This window comes from Archocentrus centrarchus, chromosome 20, assembly GCF_007364275.1.
Source record: "Archocentrus centrarchus isolate MPI-CPG fArcCen1 chromosome 20, fArcCen1, whole genome shotgun sequence".
Taxonomy (NCBI): domain Eukaryota; kingdom Metazoa; phylum Chordata; class Actinopteri; order Cichliformes; family Cichlidae; genus Archocentrus; species Archocentrus centrarchus.
In genome coordinates, this window is record NC_044365.1 from 23,247 (window position 1) to 42,557 (window position 19,311).

Below are 19,311 nucleotides of genomic sequence, written 5' to 3' on the forward strand. Positions count from 1 at the left end.
CACGGGCTCTCCCAGGAGTGCTGCCATATTCCAGGAAACCGCTTATTCAGTAGGTGGTGGTTTTGTGCAGCATAAGTTACCATGGCAATGTATCACCTTTTTCCTACTGAAAACACAGTGTTAAACCTGAGGCATCGGTGGGCAAACTACGGCCCATGGGCCATACCCAGCCCGTTGGTCTTTTTAAGCCGGACTGCTGAAGATTGGTACAGAATTGCCCAAAACAAATCCGATCATAATTATGACTGATGTCGAGGATTCTGAGAATGGCTACAACAAACTGACACTAGACTTCGATGCACTGGCAAAAACAACACTGTTCCTGTTAATTCTGTTAAAGCAGAGCTCACAAAAAGAGGAGAATTTATGCCCACAGCCACAAACATCTGCTTCCACGCAATCAGGCTGGATGTTCACGCCTTTGTGTCATTGTCAGGACCAGAAGATGAACTTTAGTGATAGTATGCATGTACACATTTACAAAACTACAGGTTCCACACACACTTTCTGCAGTGCTTTAGTGTTTGTGTCAGAGCTTCATGAATCTGGATGCTTCAGAGACCAAAACAGGAAGAGTCAAAGATTTCACCTGTTTCACAGATCAGCAGTTTATCCACCGTCTGCCACACTCACTGCTCACCATAACACACACACACACACACACACGCACACACACACACACACCAGTGGGTATCATTCACTGTGAAGAGAGACAGCAGGAACTAAAAAGGAGGAGGGGGGTAATAATTGCTGAGTCTCCTTTGACTCTCAACAGCTCCCCTCCCACACCTGTTGAGTCCATTAGCACAGACACACACACACACACACACACACACACACACACACGTGCACGTGCGCACACACACACACGCACACACACAGATAAAAGAAACACTTCCAGCTTTTATCTGAGGGAGCAGAACAGCGAGCAGCTGAAGGATGCAGGTGAGGAGGAGGAGGAGGGGGCTGTGGATATTTCAGGTATGCAGAAGGTTTACAGCTGCAGTTTCTCATGAATATATTCTCAGAGAATCAATGAAATCACTCCTCCTTAAATCTTCGATGTCACATTTTTTACAGTTCCTCATTGTTCAGTCAATGAATCGCTCTCAGCCTTCACCAACAAGGATAAACAGCACTCCACTGATCTTAATGGAGGTTAGTCAGGAGGTCCAAACATAAAACAGGCAGTCATAAAGTGAAATGTGCAGCATGGAGCTGCTGTTTGTGCACTCATTAAATCAGCTTCCAGCAGCTTCAAGCTCACAGTTTATCGTTCCTGCGTTTCACTTCATGTCAGTATGATTTAAATTATTAGAGTGTTTCTGGTTTAAATTATTAGTGTTCTTTTTATACGAAAAAGAGCTGCAGCTGTAACAACTGAAATTTTCCTCTGGGATCAATAAAGATTTTCTGATTCTGCAGCCAGTACTTCCCACAGAATTCAGCTCCCAGTCTGAAATCAGCAGACTGCAGAGAAACAATGAGGTCGACGCTGCGTTCTCACCCTCAGGAATCAGAGGCGGCCTGCAGCAAACAGTCGGCCTCTCTGTGTCTGTGCTCTGATGCACGTCTGAGCAGCGAGATGATCGTCCTGTTTACAGACATACAAAATCCACAGTAGAGTTGGAGCGGTCACAAAGGACTGGAAGTTCATGAGGCAGGAGCCCACGGTTGGATCCTGTGAGGGGCTTTGTGTTTTTAACCTGGTTTATAAAGTTTTAGCCACTTGGCACCAATCCTGGGAAAACCTCTGTGCAGTTATCTTAAAGTGCTGATCGAAAATAAATAATGAATTTCTGGGATCCATCCATCCTGGAGCCCATCCCAGCTGTCACTGGCTCAGAGGCTTCTGATTGGCTCTCAGCATCTTTGCACATTCTCCCACTGATTTTATATTCAGGCTTTTTTTGAGTTTCTGGTTTCGTGTCTCTGGTGTAACTGGGACATGTCAGCTTTGGGAATGAGTGATGCAATAATCACTCTCTGGACCCTTCAAAATAAGAGTCTGAGCACAGCTTTGCATCTTTCTGGAGTGTTGAAGTGCCCGAAGCAGAAGGATTTCAAAGCGACTGTAATCAGCAGAGTCACAGGCAGCGCTGCGGTGTATGTGCTGCTTTTCCCACCAGCTGACTCTGGTCTCTAACAGATCGACTCCAGCCGGCACGGCTTTGAGCGACGCACCACTCGGAGATGTTACCATTCGCTTTTATCCCGATTTATGGGCCATCTGCAGATGTTTATGAGTCAGGAAACAGATGAAGGGCTGAATATCCACATTATCTAAACTCTCCCCTTCAGTACATAAACTGCATGATGCTGAAAAGATGAACGGTGGTTCATCATCACTCAGCTTTCATCAGCTTTTATCAGGGCCTCTCTCTCCCAGGCCAATTAACCTGTCTGCATACCTGCCTGTCTTATCTGTCCTCCCCCGCTATCTCGTCCTTGGATTCTCGTTCTCACTGCGCGCTTTCTGTCTCCAGCACTTCCTGCCTCTTCATGACTCATGTTACCTTCTCAGCTCCATATTCTTATTTATTCAGCCGCACAGCGCCGTGGTGCAGGAGATAAATACTTATGAAGCATCGCTCACTTCATTTTCTGCTTTCTGCTGAATTTGAAGCAGCAGTTCATGCTGGAAACGTCTTTATTTATGGAGAGGAAATCAAATAAATACATGATGCAGCACAGAGGTTCTCATCACACTCACGCCTCCGTGTGTGTGTGTGTGTGTGTGTGTGTGTGTGTGTGTGTGTGTGTGAGGACTTGACATTATCACAAGTGATCGTCAGATCAAAGCTCACTAACTTTTGATTTTTGAACATGTTTATTTCTTACAGCCAATCAGAGGCAGAGTTTTTTTCAGAACGCGGGTGATAAAGTAAAATCATGTATCAGTGACATGTGCACATCTAAGCAGGATATTTCCCCAAACCAAAGACAGCAGATATCAGACAGAAGCATCGACTCTTTAAGCTTCTGCGACTCTGCAGGGATTTTCATGCAGGGACAACATCAAAGAGAAATCTGGAATAATCATTTCAGATGAGCCTGACAGCCTCACATATGTTACCTGCTGTTTGTTTTTCTTTACATAAATAATTTCCACCATAAAATCCTGCAGATCACTGAAAGATGAAGTTGAGCTGAAGCATCTTCCTCAGTGCTCAAAGGAAACCTGCTCACAGCTCAGCAGATCAGGTGCAGAGGAAACATGAGGAAAGGGCACGTCTGTATGAATTTGAGCTCTTTATAAGCTGCTGCTGGTCACAGTTGATGATGAGGCCCTGATTGTGGCTCTTTGGGGAAAATGAATTAGTCGCCACTGCCCAGGGTGAAGTAAGGCTCTGATTCAATAATGTGGACTCCAGAGAAGGAAACAAGTCCATACAAGCTCAAACATGGCGGCCAGTGAGAGCCGTGCAGGTGTGTGACTGTGACGCCGGCTTTGAGCCTCTGAGCTGCTCACTGACTGATGTTTGTGTTGGAATGTGGGCACAGAGAGGATCAGCCACATAATCCCCGACCCTCACACCTCCGAACACTGAGCTGCTCAGACAGCCTGTGTGTGTGTGTGTGTGTGTGTGTGTGTGTGTGTGTGTGTGTGTGTGTACGTTCATTACAGTGTTCACTCAGATGTGAGATCATCTGCAGGTTTCAGAGATTAGGAGGAAGAAAAACAGGAGGAAAAGATCATTTTTTCCCACAACCTTTGTTTTCTCTGGTGTTCAAAATGATAAATTTAGATTGTTGTGACTTTTCCAGTTCGCCATCATACCATACCAATTTATTTATAAAGCACCTTAAAACAACAACAGGGCTGGCCAAAGTGCTGTACAACACATCAATCACAGCAACAAGTGATTGAGCCTCTCTTACATATAATGGCAACTTGTTCCATAATTTTGGAGCCACAACTGCAAAAGCTCGATCTCCTCTGAGTTTGTGACTTTGGAACACACAGCAGCATCTGGTCTGCTGACCTAAGGGAACGAGATGGAGCGTAAGGGAGCAGCAGTTCAGACAAATACAAAGGGGCATGACCCTTTAAGGATTTAAAAACAAACAAAAGAATTTTAAACTGGATTCAAAATCGAACTGGAAGCCAGTGAAGAGAAGCCAAGATTGGGGTGATATGCTCCCGCTTTTTTGCCCCAGATAAAAATCGGGCAGCAGGATTTTGCACCCGCTGTAGGTGAGCAATAGAGGCCTGGCTGATTCCAAACAAAAGCGCATTACAGTAGTCAAGGCGAGACGTTATAAAAGCATGTATCACTGTCTCAAGATTACCTTTGGAAAGAAAAGGCTTGATTTTTGATAGCCGTCTCAGCTGAAAAAAGTAGGATTTCACTGCTGCATTTACCTGAGCGTCGAGCTTTAATGTCGAGTCCATTTTCACACATAAATTTGTGATAATGGCCTTCTCATATGGGGCCAGGGAAGAAAGGTCAACACACGGGATGCTGCCAGTGCCACTGGGCCTAAACATAATTTCAGTCTTTTTGTCATTTAAACTTAAAAAATTCAGTGACAACCAACCCCTGATGTCAGAAAGGCAATCCAGGAGGGGCTGGATAGAGCATACATCAGAGTGTCTCAGTGGGAAATAGACTTGGCAATCATTGGCATAGCAGTGAAAAGACATTTCATGTTTCCAAAAGATAGTACCAAGTGGCAACAGGTACAACAAGAAAAGGAGAGGCCCCAAAATGGAGCCTTGTGGAACCCCCCCAGGGAAGATCAGCAGAGGCCGACTTACAGTCATCAATGCTGACACTGGATTCACAGGATTACTTTGAAATGTTCCAGTTACAGTAGGAACAGGCAGCAGTTAGAGCCTTAGTGGGTGACAGCAGGTTCATTTCTGTACTGTGCTGTACTAGACAAATATGGAGCTGAGTGAAGAGGGTCAAAATTCAGAATATGTAAGATTTAAGTTAATTGGTGATTGGCCAAAGGTGTGAGTGTGAATGGCCCCCATGTGTTAGCCCTGTGACAGGCTGGTGACCTGAACTCTGCCTCTTGCCCTGTGACAGCTGGGATAGGCTACAGCCCTGAGACGAATAAGCAGTAGAGATGGATGGACGGACGGATGGATGGACGGACGGAAGGATGGATGGATGGATGGATGGATGGATGGATGGACGGATAGATGGACGGGAGGATGGATGGATGGATGAATGGATGGACGGGTGGATGGATGGACGGATAGATGGACGCTTGCTGCAGGCTCACTTGAGTGTCTCGTAGTGCTGATGTCAAAAGTGGAAAAAATCTCCCCTCTGAGTCATGAGATGTTGCTGAGTGTTTAGTGACCTTTGACCTCTGTCTGCATCAGTGTCTGGAGTTCGGCGAGGGCTCGGTGACAGGCGACATGTGCGAGGACCTGTGCGTGCTCGGCCTGGTCGAGTACAAACGCTGCCTCTACTACGAGAACGGGAAGAAGGTGATCGAGGCGCGCTGGAGAGGAAACCCCGTCATCCTCAAGTCCAAGCTGGAGAACTTCTCCTCCTATGAGCCTCTGGGAATACTGGACTACGAGGTGATGTCACCGGCTTGTGTCTGCTCATTCCAGGAAGCTCAGCTTCTTTTAAAGTAATTCTCCTCTTTTCCTCGGCTCCACAGGATGCAGCAGAGGAGCTCTCCCCGCTCGATGTCGTGTTTTATGCCACTCTTGAGGTAAGTGCTTTCAGTTTGGTGCTAATGAATCAAATTTTCTGGGTCAAAATTTACTTCCTGTGACCTCAGGTACGAAACTCTCTGGGGTTGGCTGAGGAGAATGAGGATGAAGGAGGAGGAGTGAATAACAGCTCTCTGGCCAGACTTTTGGGGAAGAAGCTGAAAAACAGGGAGAAGAGCTACTCCAGAGCAGAGCTGGCCTCCCTCTGGGCCCTGCTGCAGCAGGAGGAGTACACCTTTCTCAGGTAAAGGGTCACAGGTGGGGATTTGGACAGTGTGGCAGCAGAAGCTCATTGTAATGGAAATATCAGAGGATTTTACAGATGTTTAAATGCAGGGCTGTAGTGTCTCTCATACTGAGAGCTTCAGAGGAATGTTCAGAGCCTTCTTGAGGTTCTCACATATATTTAATCAAGAACGATGTTCATGTGTTTAATCAACAAACTGAAGAGAGACACCCCCAGCACTGTTACTGCTTAATCTCTAGGCTAAGGTTGGGTTTGGGGTTCAGGGGTTGAAATGAGAAACCTGGCCTCATTGATATGGTCTCCATTTTTGCTTCAATGCATTTTAAAGTAAAAATCTTTGATTCTTCCTGTGAAGCAGCTGAAATGCATCATATGATGTCTCTGAACGTCTCTTTGCACCTAAAGAAAAATGAACAAAAGCTAAAAAAAATGTTGGTGCTGGCACCTCCATCCACATTTTATGAGCAGAGCTGGAGAGACTATTTTCAGCAAGAGGGCACAAACTTTCAGGCTTTCAGTCACAACTCTGAGTCCAGAGCAAAAGCGGTGAGGGGAGGTGACCTGCACTGCTGCTTATCTGGAGCTGCAGTGACAAATGGAAGAAAGGAACTGTGTGTATGTGGTGGTGAGCAGAAGGTCAGACAACACAGAAGGAGGTCACGCCAGTGTTTTCCACTTATTATCTCTCCTGGAAGAATAACTCATTCACCACCTGCTGTTTTATATTGAAAATGATCCTTTTTTTTAATCAGAGTTCAGCATCAGTCAGTAAACCTCTGATACTGATGTGGTCAGTAAGTATCAGAGGGTGGTGTTCATCAGTTTCAGCTGCTTTGGTGTCATCAAATTACCAACAGGTGCACTAGAGGGGCAACAATGAGACCCCCCCAAACAGGAATGTTTCACAGGTGGAGGACACTCACATTTTTCCCTCCTCATCTTTTCTGACTGGTTTTCACTAGTTCTGCATGTAACTAGGGTCAGAGTCACTGCTGGTAGCATGAGGTCATACCTGGATCCTACAGAGGCTGCACAGGTAGTCCAACTCCTCCAGGATGGCACATCAATACGTGCCATTGGCAGAAGGTTTGCTGTGTCTCCCAGCACAGTCTCAGAGCATGGAGGAGACTCCAGGAGACAGACAGTTCCTCTAGGAGAGCTGGACAGGAGAAGGTCCTTAACCCATCAGCAGGACCGGGATGTGCTCCTTTGTGCAGGAGGAACAGGATGAGCACTGCAGAGCTACAACATGACCTCCAGCAGCCGCTGGTGTGAATGTCTCTGAGCAAACAATCAGAAACAGATTTCATGAGGGGGCCTGAGGGCCCGACGTCCTCTAGTGGGCGCTGTGCTCACTGCCCGGCACTGTGGAGCCTGATTGGCATTTACCATAGAATATCAGAACTGGCAGGTCCACCACTGGAGCCCTGAGAGAGCAGGTTCATCCTGAGCACATGTGGCAGACGTGTAAGAGTCTGGAGAAGCCGTGGAGAACATTATGCTGCCTGTAACATTGTTCATAACGACCAGCTTGGTGGGTCAGTGACAGCCTGACAGGCTTATCCATGGAGAGACACACAGACCTCTGCAGGCAACGGCACCCTGACTGCCATCAGGTATCAGGATCTGTCAGACCCTACGCTGCTGCAGTGAACTTTCAGCTACATGTTCCAGCCTGCTGCATCATTTTCACTTTGATTTTCATTTCCATCAAATGATGTGGTGTCCTGTCATTCCTAACACATTACCCAGCCCATATCAGTGTAGATACCCAGCATGATTTTTTTTTCCCCCACTGAGTGTTTTTAAAGTGTTCCTTTATTTTATTTTTTTTAGTGGTGTATTACCCATCACGGGTAAAAATGTGTTTGTAGCTCTGCTCAGCTTCACTGAGGAGGAAATGGCAGTCAGAGTCAGTGGTGAGAAGTTCCACAGGTGCACCAAAAACAGGAGTCAGAGACCGGGAGTGTAATAGCTCCAGCTTTTGAACTTTAGTTACAAGAAGGTAATGGAGCAAAACTGCTCAGTCCGGAAAGAGCAGCCCCCTGCTGCAACCACAGAGCTCTGCAGAGCGAGCACTGAATGCAGCCAAAGCTCGATTTTCAACAGGGAGCAAAAGAAAAGATGGATCATATATTTCTACTCACAGCTGTTCCTGCAGTGGAATCAATGGGACTCATTCACTAATGTTAGCACAGAAATGTTCTCACCCTGCACCAAAAACAAATGAAAGTGCAAAAGTGAAAAATTACTGCCAGAGTCATGAAACCTGCACACAATCTACTTCGTTTCACTACTTTTTTGTGTTAGTGAATCACAACCAGTCTGAACCAACAGAAACCAAACTACAAACTCATCAGCTGATTTGGAAAAAAACTCTGCAAGATGAGATATGGATATGTTTGAAAGTTGAAAGCTTATACCTTTCATTCAGCATCTAGTTCTCTTTATATACAATTATCATTATTATTATCGTCATCATCATCGTCATTATTATTATTATTATGGCAGTACAAGTTGTCCTTTAAAGACTTGAGGTCTTCATTCGTTGATACACTCTGAAGCACTTCTAAATTTCTTCATGGACTACAAATGAATTCAGGTATGAAATATTGCTGAGTGACAGATTTATGTGTGAAATGTTCGTCAGCAGGTTTTTGTGTGTCTGTTTGTGAGTGAAGAATGAGCACAGCAGTTTACAGTGAGATGCTCTGCCGGCTGTTTGCCTCTCTCTGCTGTCAGCGTTGTGTGAATGTGTCACTGAGAGAAACATTTTCTGTGACGTCTTTGTTAGGACAGTTTAATGTTGTGTTGCTGTAATGCCAAAGCAACATAACATTTATGTAAGTAAAATTACACTTTGTTATTTTTAAAAAGTAAGAAAGTGTTGCTTTTTAAGGGCAGACCCAAATCCTGTCAGAAACTGACATTCAGCAGGTATGAGCTCCACCTGAGAATGGAGCCTGGTCCCAGTGACCGTGAGGGCCACAGCTCCAGTACCGACTGGTTTGTGACAGCAATACAAGCTGAAACCTTCTTCTGTCAGTGAGGCAGAAGAAGGTTTCAGCTCATTGATGATTTCAGCTGAAACATGATATCAGTTTGATTAGTATTGGTTTAATTTATTTTTCCATTGATCGGCTTTCTGTCCCTCTCGGCTCTCCAGAGTCCTGCAGGACCTCAGCACCCACGTGGCCAAGGTGTTGGGCTCCTGTGGTCATTTCTACGCTGTGGAGTACCTCTCTGCCGGGCACGCCTGGGACCAGAACATCTTCTCCCTGGATGATGTGGCTGTTTCTGGGGTTAAGGATCAGGGCCAGGCCGGAGCCCGAGCCAGGTGGACGGCCCGGGAGATGGTGCACCGCATTGCGCTGAGCTTCCTGGACATGGTGTGGCACTTTGACAACGACTTCACCCACAAACTGCACCTGTGTGACATCAAACCGGAGAACTTTGCCATCAGGAAAGACCTCACAGTAAGTGTCTGACTTTGAAGGCACTTACCTCGCCTTCTCCTCGCAGTCACTCAGAAACCACGGAGGAGGCTAAATGGCCTTAACGCTGGCTGAGAACATAATGAAGGTAAGCTGGATGAAAGCAGAGCAGGGAGCTGGGACAAAGAGATAAAAGGGACGTGTTTTTAGAAAGCTATTAGAGCAGAGATGGAAATCAGAGGGTGGATTACGTGAGGCTTTTCTTGAACAGATGTTTTTTTCAGCCAAGAGAAGAAGACATGACGCTGCTGCCGGGAAAAGAAGGTCGTTCTGCGAACACCTGGGTACCTCTGTCTCTGTGAGGACACTCAGGCACACAATCAAACTTTAATCAAACCTTTATAATTTCAGCCTGAAAAATTCTGCCATATCAAATATTTATAAAGTCAAATTTACTCCGTGCTCTTAATAATCTCTTAGCATTGTTCATTTTTGGGCCACAAAATTAAGGACCTGGGCTGGAAGTGCAGGAGTTCTTGGGATCCTGATGTGGGAGTTTAGAAGAGAAAGCTGAGCTTTTAGTATATCAGTGCAGACCTCAGTGATGGTCACGAGCTCTGAAAAAGATCCCAGATTTAAGCAGGAGAAGCGAGTTTTCTGTGGGCTCCGTCTCGGAGGATATCCATTTGAATATCCACAGCGAGCTCGGAGTAGATCTGCTGCTCCTTTGCTTTGAGAGAAGGCAGCTGAGGTGGTTTAAGGATCTTACTAATTTTCCCTGATCCTGAGGTTGTGTCTCAAAATAACCTCAGGAGGAACTGAAAAGCAACTCCACTGCTTCGCCTGCTGCCGATTCGGAAAAGTGGAAAATATAAATGGAAAAATGTTGGAGATGGGAGAGCTTTGATGGGCGTGTGCAGTCATACAGCACCAAGAAGATGGGACAGCCTGGGTGCAGCCTGAGAGGAAAGCTCAGGAGAAACACTGATGTAGAAATGATTTCCTCTGCAAACTCAACACGACTCCAAGATTTCCCTGAGTGGGACAATGAGAGGAAAACGCTATAAGGTTCCGAAAAAAGCCCGCTGAATTAAATAGAGAGTACCAAAGTTTCGTAGTCGGTGTTTTGGTTCAGGTTATGCCAGCATGCATGATAACAGTGATGTTCTTTGATGCCAAGAAGGAGACAAAATAAAGTTTGTAGCACTTTTAGCTGATACCAAACACACTGCTGGAAGAAAAGGACTTTTTTAATAGAAAGAAAGCTGCTTTCATTTCAAAGCACTGCATGGCACCAAAAACAGGCGGCGGTAAAAATGGAACCGGGAAACCTTTTGTCTGGAATGCTGTGGAATAACAGCAGTGGGAGTTAAGGACAGGAGCTGCATTCAGACGATGTGACTTCAGTCAAACCTGGTGTTAGTTTTTCTTTCTGTGTGAATTTCTAGTCTTGTTTGGCACTCCAAAGTCATGTGACTTTGGCTGGCAGCAGTCCGGATGTGAACAAAGAGATGGAGAATTTGAAGGGTGGAGTTTTTTGATTGCACCTCGTACTTCATGGTGCCGAGCTGCTCATTTCAAATCCCAAATCCAGGAATTCCCAGAAAGGATCCAAGAATGGATCCATAGATAGGTGGATCCACTTTTGGATCTGTTCTGGGAATTCCTGGATCCATGCATATGTGGATGCTTGAGCAAAGTCCAGAAGTGCTTCAGTCTGCTGAAGAACACTGCAGGCGGGTCCTTCGTTAAATAAACACATGAAAGACTAAAAATAATGTTTTCCATGAGCTGGAGCCAGAAATCCTCATGTCCAAGTCACCATTAATCACCTCTTATCTGTCTTCATTAATATCTGTAATGTTCAAAATAAAAGTAGAAGCCTGCTTACTTTAAGATGAAGCCAAAGAAAAGCGTTTTTTCCTTGGGTTATAAATCTGAGCCGAGAGCGTGTGAACTGAGCGGGGCTCAGGGAACCGAGCAGGAACCGAGCAGGAACCGAGCAGGAACCGAGCAGGGGTTCTTATCTGATGCTTTTATAGTTTGTCATTGATTCAGCACCACTTCAGGTCTGTGCTGGACTCCAGCCAACAATCACAACTCCGCCTAAACTATTTTATCTTTCACTGTTCAGCCTCCTGATGGCTGGAAAATGAGCAGTTAATGGAAAAAATGAGGCATTTGCAGTGCCAACAAAAGTCAAGTAAACCAGAGGCTCATTATTGCTCGCCTGGTTTTACCAGGATTCATGTTTTTCTTGTCAAAATGCTGACGAAGAACTCGTTTAATGGCTCCCACTGTATAATGAAACAGTAAAACTGGTCTGCAGCCTCCGCTCGTTTCTTTCAGGTGTGAGTGGGATCGTTTCGTCTTATTAAAGGAGATCCAGATTATTACCAGCAGACCTCCCGTGCACAAACACACACTCTGTGCCACAGACAAAAACACAAATCTCACTGCAGCCATAAACGAGCATTAATCCACGGCTGAAAATAGTTCCAGATGAATATGAAGCTGATTTTGCTTCCCTGCCAGGACCGAAAACAACAGTTTCTGTGTGACTAGCTCACTGGCAGAGGGGTCATTATCCCAAGAAACAGCTCAAAATTTCAGAGGGTCAATTTAAAAGACAATTTTTTTTTCTTTTAGGAGAGAAAATAAAGAGTTTTTTTGAGATGAAGTCATAAATCTGCATGAAAAAACACATTAAAGTACAAATATGATCCACTCTGCCTGCATATGATGACCTTAGAAATGAATTAGATTTGAAATCATAGATATTCCATCATGTGTGAACTGGAGATGATTTCAATGAACTGCTACAAATGTGTCACTGTGATCTCCTCAGGTGTGAACCCAAACCAAATCCACAAAAGCAGGTTTCTGTTATTATATCCAAACTGCTGTCATTTCACTATGAATTTATAGATTTATTTACAGCAGAGAAGGATGCTTTAATTCAGTTCGTGCTCCCTCACAACCAGCAAGAACTTTTCCTACCTGCAGACTTCCAAATTTGCCGTCAGAGATCGGACATGCAAATATTTCAGGGACTTCTGTGTTAACCGGAGCTGCAGTCACCGAAACAGAGATTTACTCTGGCACATTCGAGGGGCCGAGCTGAAGGCTTTTAGCGACAGCAGGGACCTGAAACTGTCCTGCTGAAACAGTGAATCTTTCCCCTGGAAGTTCCTGAAAAGACGTGTGGGAAGTTTTTTTTTGTGTGTGTGTGTGTGTGTGTGTGTGTGTGTAATTCAGTGAAATGAGTTAAAACTGTCACTGCCTGCCCTTTGGTGCTGTTGGTCACATTAAAGTAGGATTTTTTGCACCTTTAAATGTATAAACCTGCAGGACAAGCTCACACAGGCAGCTGTGCTTCTGGTGTCTCCTGCAGGTGGTTGCGATCGACGTGGACATGGCGTTCTTCGAGCCGAAGATGAGGGACATCCTGGACCAGAACTGCAGCAGCGACGACGACTGTAACTTCTTCGACTGCTCGTCCAGGTGTGACCTGATCAAACGCAGGTGCAGCCCGCGGCGCAGGAACAGCAACCTGCAGGTAAGGCCGGCATGCTTCCCCTGTTATAGTCAGAGTGTGTGCGTGTGAGTCTGTGAGACATTTTAATTGAGTGTGTTTCTATTGATTAATTCTCTGAATTCAGCCTCACTCAAGACATCAAATTAAAGCAGTTTTTTTTGCAGTTCTTTGATTTTTCTGTTTCAATCATTCGTTTATTTGCTGCGGATAAAATCAGGTGCTAGAATTTTGTAAGATTATATTTTCCAGATTTTACACCAAATGTTAGAATTCAATGATACTATTAAATAAAATCATTTTCAGAGGGAAAAGCTGCTGAAGGGAAAAAAGCTTTTGTTTCTCTCTGAGCAGATTTTTTATTTCTGAACCTGCGCTCGTGCTCCTCGCTCCGTGACGAGGCGGCTGCTAAATTACAGGGTTTCTCCGTTTCTCCTCTTTCGCTGCCTTTAATTCCACGTGTGCCGCGGAGCGACAGGTGGAATGATAATTACCGGCTGGAGGAGACGAGGCCTGAACCCGCTGAGACGCAGAGTTTATCTGAATATTTGATTGGACCTGTGCACGAGGATTGCTGCACAGGAAATATAATTTAATGTCTGCTCCAAAAACTCAAAGTAACACTTAAGTTTCATATTGGACCTTGATGGATGATTTTGTTATTTGACCAATAAAATATGAAATAATCCTTCCTGTCAATTTTAGGATGAATTTTAGATGAGCTGGCAGCTCGTGTTCACGCTGAGGTCTGCTGATCCTCGTTGGTCCTGAGCTGAGGGAACGTTTTCCTCGACATGTTTTCATTTCATATCAGAACAGTTTCTACATTTAAGTCTTTGCTCAAGACTCATTTCTCCTCTTTTAATTTGAGCTAAATCTTCAGATCTTCTTCATTTATATTTTTTAGTTATATTGATTTAGTTATTATGTTTTGTTTTGGGGGTCTTTTTACGTGTTTTTTTTTTCTTTTTTTGGTCAACTCTGGTTCTTTGAATGTGCGTTATAAATAAATTTAACGTTGACATAATTTTGAAGTTTCTGACTCTACAGATTCAGATTAGACTTTTTTTTTAATATAAAAAATTATTAGTATGAAAAAATCAAAGGTTTCATTACACAACAGATTTACATTGTTCATCCAGCGGAAACTAAAAGAGCATGAAATCATATTTTAGTCTCACATGAAGATATTCCAGCCGTCAGTGTGAGCCTCACACTTCTTTACAGTATTATTATTATTTTGTTTCTATTTAAAATTATTCTGTTCTTTAACTGGAGATGTTGGGAGAATATTTTATTTAATATTAATAACATTTTATTTATTTACTTGCAACAAACTAAACAATGAAACAAGACTTTTAGAAACATTTATAAAAATTACTTTTAAATCACTTAAAATTCCACTGACTGCTAAATAAAAATGTCATTACAATAATAATAATAATAATAATAATAGTAATAAACGGTGTGAGCTTGAAGCTGTTTCGATGCATCGACCCGACAAACTCGGACGACTCCGGACACAAAAAGCTGAGCCTGACGTTCCCGCCATCACCGTGACAACACGAAGACAGACTCTCATCGCCCGGCTGGCTCCCGTATCACATGACTCGTGATACGTGATACCTGCATTCATTCACCAGAGGAGAACATGTGAATATGAGATGGATGGAAACTGTTTCTCTAACAGGTGATGAAGCTGGAACTGTAGGAACTGACATGAGAGGACCAATCACAGGAGAGAACGCAGGATGAGCCGACGGACGGGAAGAAAAAAGCTCAAATTTAAAAGAAGGCAACAGAAACTAGAGATGGAACAAAATAATTATCAGTGCAAATAACAGGAAGTCAAAGGAGAGTGGAATAAAGCAGGAAGAAGTGCAGATGAAGAGAACAAAAGAAGAGAAAGAGAAGAGAGGAACCAAAGAGGAGAACAGAGAACAGAACCACAGCTGAAAGGAGGAGGTGAGAAACAAAGGGACAAAGAAGAAAGGAGATGATGAAGATGAGTGAAGACCAGCACAGGACACATGGTGATGATGCATGTTGACAACACACTGCTCTCCTATTGGCTGATCTGAGGCTTCACAGGTGTCTCTTGAGCACGACCTGTGATGACCCTCCACCTGCCAATCAGAAGAAGTCATTGTGTGTGTGTGTGTGTGTGTGTGTGTGTGTGTGTGTGTGTGTGTGTGTGTGTGTGTGTGTGTGTGTGGTGGTGATGAAAAGCGGGGTGTCGTCTGCATAATGATGAACCACTCAGCTCCTGCTGAGACTCAGCGGCCTGCTTTTCCTTTGTGATTACCTCTCCTCTCCTCTCCTCTCCTCTCCTCTCCTCTCTCTCCTCTCCTCTCCTCTCCTCCTCTCCTCTCCTCTCCTCTCCTCTCCTCTCCTCCTCCTCTCCTCTCCTCTCCTCTCCTCTCCTCAGATTCAAGTGTGCAGTGTTTTTTCCCTTTTTTCCTCTTTCAAATCTTCTTGTTTTCTCCCCCTCATGTCTCTATCTTCACTCATCCCTTCTTTTCTCTTCTTCTTCTGCAGGTCATCTGTGAGAAGATTTTTAGACCTTGGTTTTCTCCCACGCTGCTTGGGGCCAAAGCAGGGCTCCCTCTACAGGTAATGCATCTCGAACCGTCAGACTGTGGAGCTTCATTCTGTATTATTATTGTTTCTGCCTCCCTCTCACCCCGCCCCAGTATCCTCCTCTGTCACACCAACCCTCTGCATCTCCTCCGTCACTTCATCCATGAATCACTATCTTCAACATCCTTTGACCAAAATATGGATATTATTACATCCGTCCATCACCACTTTGGTATACAGCATGTAGAAGACAAATTCTCATCAGACAATTTAATAACCCAGTCAGTGTCTGGTTGCCTCTATGCTCATTAGTATATGAGGTGGGATTGAGAGGAGGACTCACAGCTCCTTCAGAGCACCCCTTTAGCTGTTGATAGTGTGCCATTCACCTTAACTTGCTGCATTAGTCACAAGAGAGAAAAACAATGTAATAATAGGATTAAGGATTCATTTCTAACTTTAAAGCTTGTGGCCCAGCAGGTGTGGCTGAACAGCATTAAAAGCAGAACTAAAAATCAGCAAATAAAATCTGAGCAGGAACAAAATAATGTCCTGAGTGGAAAAAGGTTGGCTTATTTATCCAAACCTATGGGAGGGAGCTGCCAGGGCAGTGTTCAGATTACAGCAAATATTCAATTCAGTTTTATTTATATAGCTCCAAATCACAACAAACAGTCGCCTCAAGGCGCTTTGTATTGTGGGTAAAGACCCTACAATAATACAGAGAAAACCCAACAGTCAAAACGACCCCCTATGAGCAGCACTTGGTGACAGTGGGAAGGAAAAAACTCCCTTTAACAGGAAGAAACCTCCAGCAGAACCAGGCTCAGGGAGGGGGGGTCATCTCCTGAGGGGGGGAGGGGGCTGCGACAGAGAGTTTAAGAGTGTTAAAAGTGAAGAGGGGGAGAAGATGAAGAAAAAATGAAACAGTGTGATCAATCTCTAATACAAACTCTCTCTTTTTCATCAGGTGGAGCTGCAGCGAGCGTGCAAGAGTGCTCAGAAACTGAAGGGGGCGTGGAGGACTCAGAGGAGGACAGAGGTGGTGGAGGAGGAGGCAGGGCCATCCATCAGCGCCTCCTCAGTGTCCTGAAGCACCTCCTTCATGAGGGAGGGGCTTCAGATGAAGGTGAAGGGGTGTGGGAGGGGAAAGGCCACATCCACACTGCACTGAACTTTTGAGCTGGTAGCGGAGAGCTGAGACAGTCGATACAGGAGGAGGATCTCTGAAAACCACAGAGCATTTTACTACAGGAAATACTTCCATTCCTTCCACTGCACAGTCATAACCAGCAGGATCCCAGGTAAGAAGATGTTCATCCACTGATGCCTTTTTGGGTCCAGAGCCACAGTTTGAGCCACAGGGTGAAGTATGTGGACACTCCTGTTCCTGTGTCCTTTTGGTCCATTTCCCACTGGAGGGTCTGAGCACAACCCAAAGTGACCACTTCAGGAGATGGCACTGAGTCAGGTATGAGGTGCTCACAGGGAGAACAGTTTCAGCTCAGTGTGCATCAAATTCTTATGATGAAGAACAGTTTTGAACACATACACAAAGAAATTATGGTTTTCCTGCTGTTCCCAGTGGATTAAGTTTTATCCTTCCTGAAATTCCTAAAATTAAAGTGGAATGAATCTTATATGACTTGAAGGTTGAGTTCAGGGAAGGTCCAACTTTATTGCAAGAACTGGTTCACTGTGGAAGAACCTCCATCCATCGCCTTTAGTGTCCGTGAGTTTTCCAGATGAAAACCTGTGATTGGAGTGAATGACAGCGAGTCTGGAAACTTCGGAGAGCTCGGCGATGCCTCGAGTGTCTCCTCGTTAGAGGAAGGTGCCGTGGATCCAGTGCAGGTGGATCCTCACAGATTTATTCTCCTTTTCCTTCAGCGGTTAGTCTCAGTGAGATTTAGACAAAGAAGCTCTCTCATTTGAAGAGAAACCGTAGAAACGTTATAAAATGATAAAAGCTGCAGGTACAAAGATGACAGGAAAATGACAGATGTGATTCCTAACTGAGTAAATGACTGACGGCTTTTGTGGCCTCTCTTCGGGCTTTTTAAGGGTTATTTTTACATGTTTGTTTCCAGTTTTTTAAAGATGGAGCAGAGAATGACGAATAAGCTGTAAGTTTTGTGTGTTTTCCAGAAAATCCATGTAAAACTGTCGTTTTTGAATCAAAGCTGTCACATCTTCAGTGATTGGTGTACAGAGGCAGAGCTTTGAAAACATGTCTTTGTCCTAATAAAAATGGAGTGTACTGTATGTTTGCAGTTCAGGCTGTTGATTGGCTCCTGGGGGGGCAGCACTTCTAAAGCTAACCGAGAAGATTATATGTTGTTTATGCACAAACGACCTCTGTTTGTCAATTTATGGGGGTCAAATTATGATCATGGTTCTTCTATAATTCATTCACAGTGAGTTTGGGTCCTGAGCAGCTCCTTCTTATGTTCCAGTGATAACACACTGCAGCAGCTGAGCGGACGTCAGTAATTCAGCTGCAGATGAATAATAAAGATGAGTGCACTTTGTGCTGCTGTTGTGCTCCCAGTGATGCACTCTGTGTTTCAGTAGAAGGCTGGGCTGCAGAAACACTGAAACACTAACAGGTGTCAGAGAGTTTTGGTTTTCAACATCATTCGATCAAACTGCAATAATTATATATTGTTTAAAACTGTAGATGCTGTTCTTGATGTTCTGCAGAGTGACTGCATTGAACCTTCATCTGAGACGTGAAAATTTCTAAATTTCTTTGTGGATAACGTGGCTAATGTGAGAGCTCAGATATGTCCTGTGCCATCGACCCATCATTCACTGTTCCCCGCTCTGCTGTTTTCTCTCAGTTTGAAACTGTGACTTTACCTTTTTTGCATGAGGTTGTTGGTCATATGAAGCCCTCTGGGTCCCCTACAGATGCAGTCCCACCACGACTATTTAAAGAGGTGGTTACCACTTTGGGGCCATCTGTTATTAACAGCAGTTTGTCCTCAGGTGTTGTTCCATAAGACTGGAAGCATGCAACAGTGCAACCTATAATTAAAAAGGCTGGCTTGGATCCGACTGTGCTTTCAAACTTTAGACCAATTTCCAAGCTGCCTTTTCTCTCAAAAATTTTGGAAAAAAATGTCTATATACAGTTAAGAGTTTTTAGAGTCAATTGACATTTTTGAAGTTTTTCAGTCTGGTTTTAAGCCCTTCCATAGCACAGAATCTGCACTATTAAAGGTTTTTAATGACACTCTTTTAGGTACAGACTCTGGGGATTATGTTATCCTAGTTTTACTGGATTTAACAGCGGCCTTTGATTGTATTGTGCAGGCATTCATGGCGCTGCCCTGAGTTGGTTGAGGTCCTGGCTGAGAGAACATTCTGTGTTAGTCTTGACAGTTTTAAGTCTTCATGTTCTCCTCTGCTGTGTGGGATACCCCAGGGTTCCATCCTTGGACCACTGTAATTCTCTTTATTATGGGGTTTCCCAGTCATCCCTGTCCCGTCTTCAGCTGGTGCAAAACGCAGCTGCTCGTCTTTTAACAGGTACTCGGAAGAGAGATCATATTTCTCCTGTTTTGGCCTCACTGCACTGGCTCCCTGTTCATTTTAGAGTACATTTTAAAATTCTTTTATTTGCTTTTAAGTCATTAAATGCTCTTGCCCCCCCCGATCAGCTGCTCCTGGATGTGCCGAGGACACAACAAAAGCTCAGAGGGGACAGAGCTTTTTCTGTGGCAGCACCAGGCTGTGGAATTCACTTCCACTGCATATCAGACAGGCTTCTTCACGCTCCATTTTTAAGTCACTTCTTAAAACCCACTTTTTTTCATTGGCAACTGTT

At 44.4% G+C, this 19,311-nt stretch overlaps 1 protein-coding gene across 1 annotated transcript; it reads left to right on the forward strand.

Moving 5' to 3' along the window:
* Positions 1–3,404: 3,404 nt before the first annotated feature.
* On the forward strand, positions 3,405–17,213 carry LOC115799868 (divergent protein kinase domain 1C). Its single transcript, XM_030757170.1, has 8 exons — positions 3,405–3,429; positions 5,298–5,545; positions 5,629–5,682; positions 5,752–5,927; positions 9,097–9,406; positions 12,759–12,923; positions 15,438–15,512; positions 16,450–17,213. Exons 1-8 carry the CDS (start codon positions 3,405–3,407, stop codon positions 16,570–16,572), a joined length of 1,176 nt encoding a protein of 391 aa, XP_030613030.1. The 3' UTR covers positions 16,573–17,213.
* Positions 17,214–19,311: the final 2,098 nt, after the last annotated feature.

Bases quoted from the DNA above. Each gene is read 5' to 3' on its own strand.
- LOC115799868 (XM_030757170.1), top strand. From the start codon at position 3,405: ATGGCGGCCAGTGAGAGCCGTGCAG. The intron at 3,430-5,297 runs GTGTGTGACTGT...CTGAGTCATGAG, and splicing joins GGCCAGTGAGAGCCGTGCAG to ATGTTGCTGAGTGTTTAGTG. The intron at 5,928-9,096 runs GTAAAGGGTCAC...TCGGCTCTCCAG, and splicing joins GAGGAGTACACCTTTCTCAG to AGTCCTGCAGGACCTCAGCA.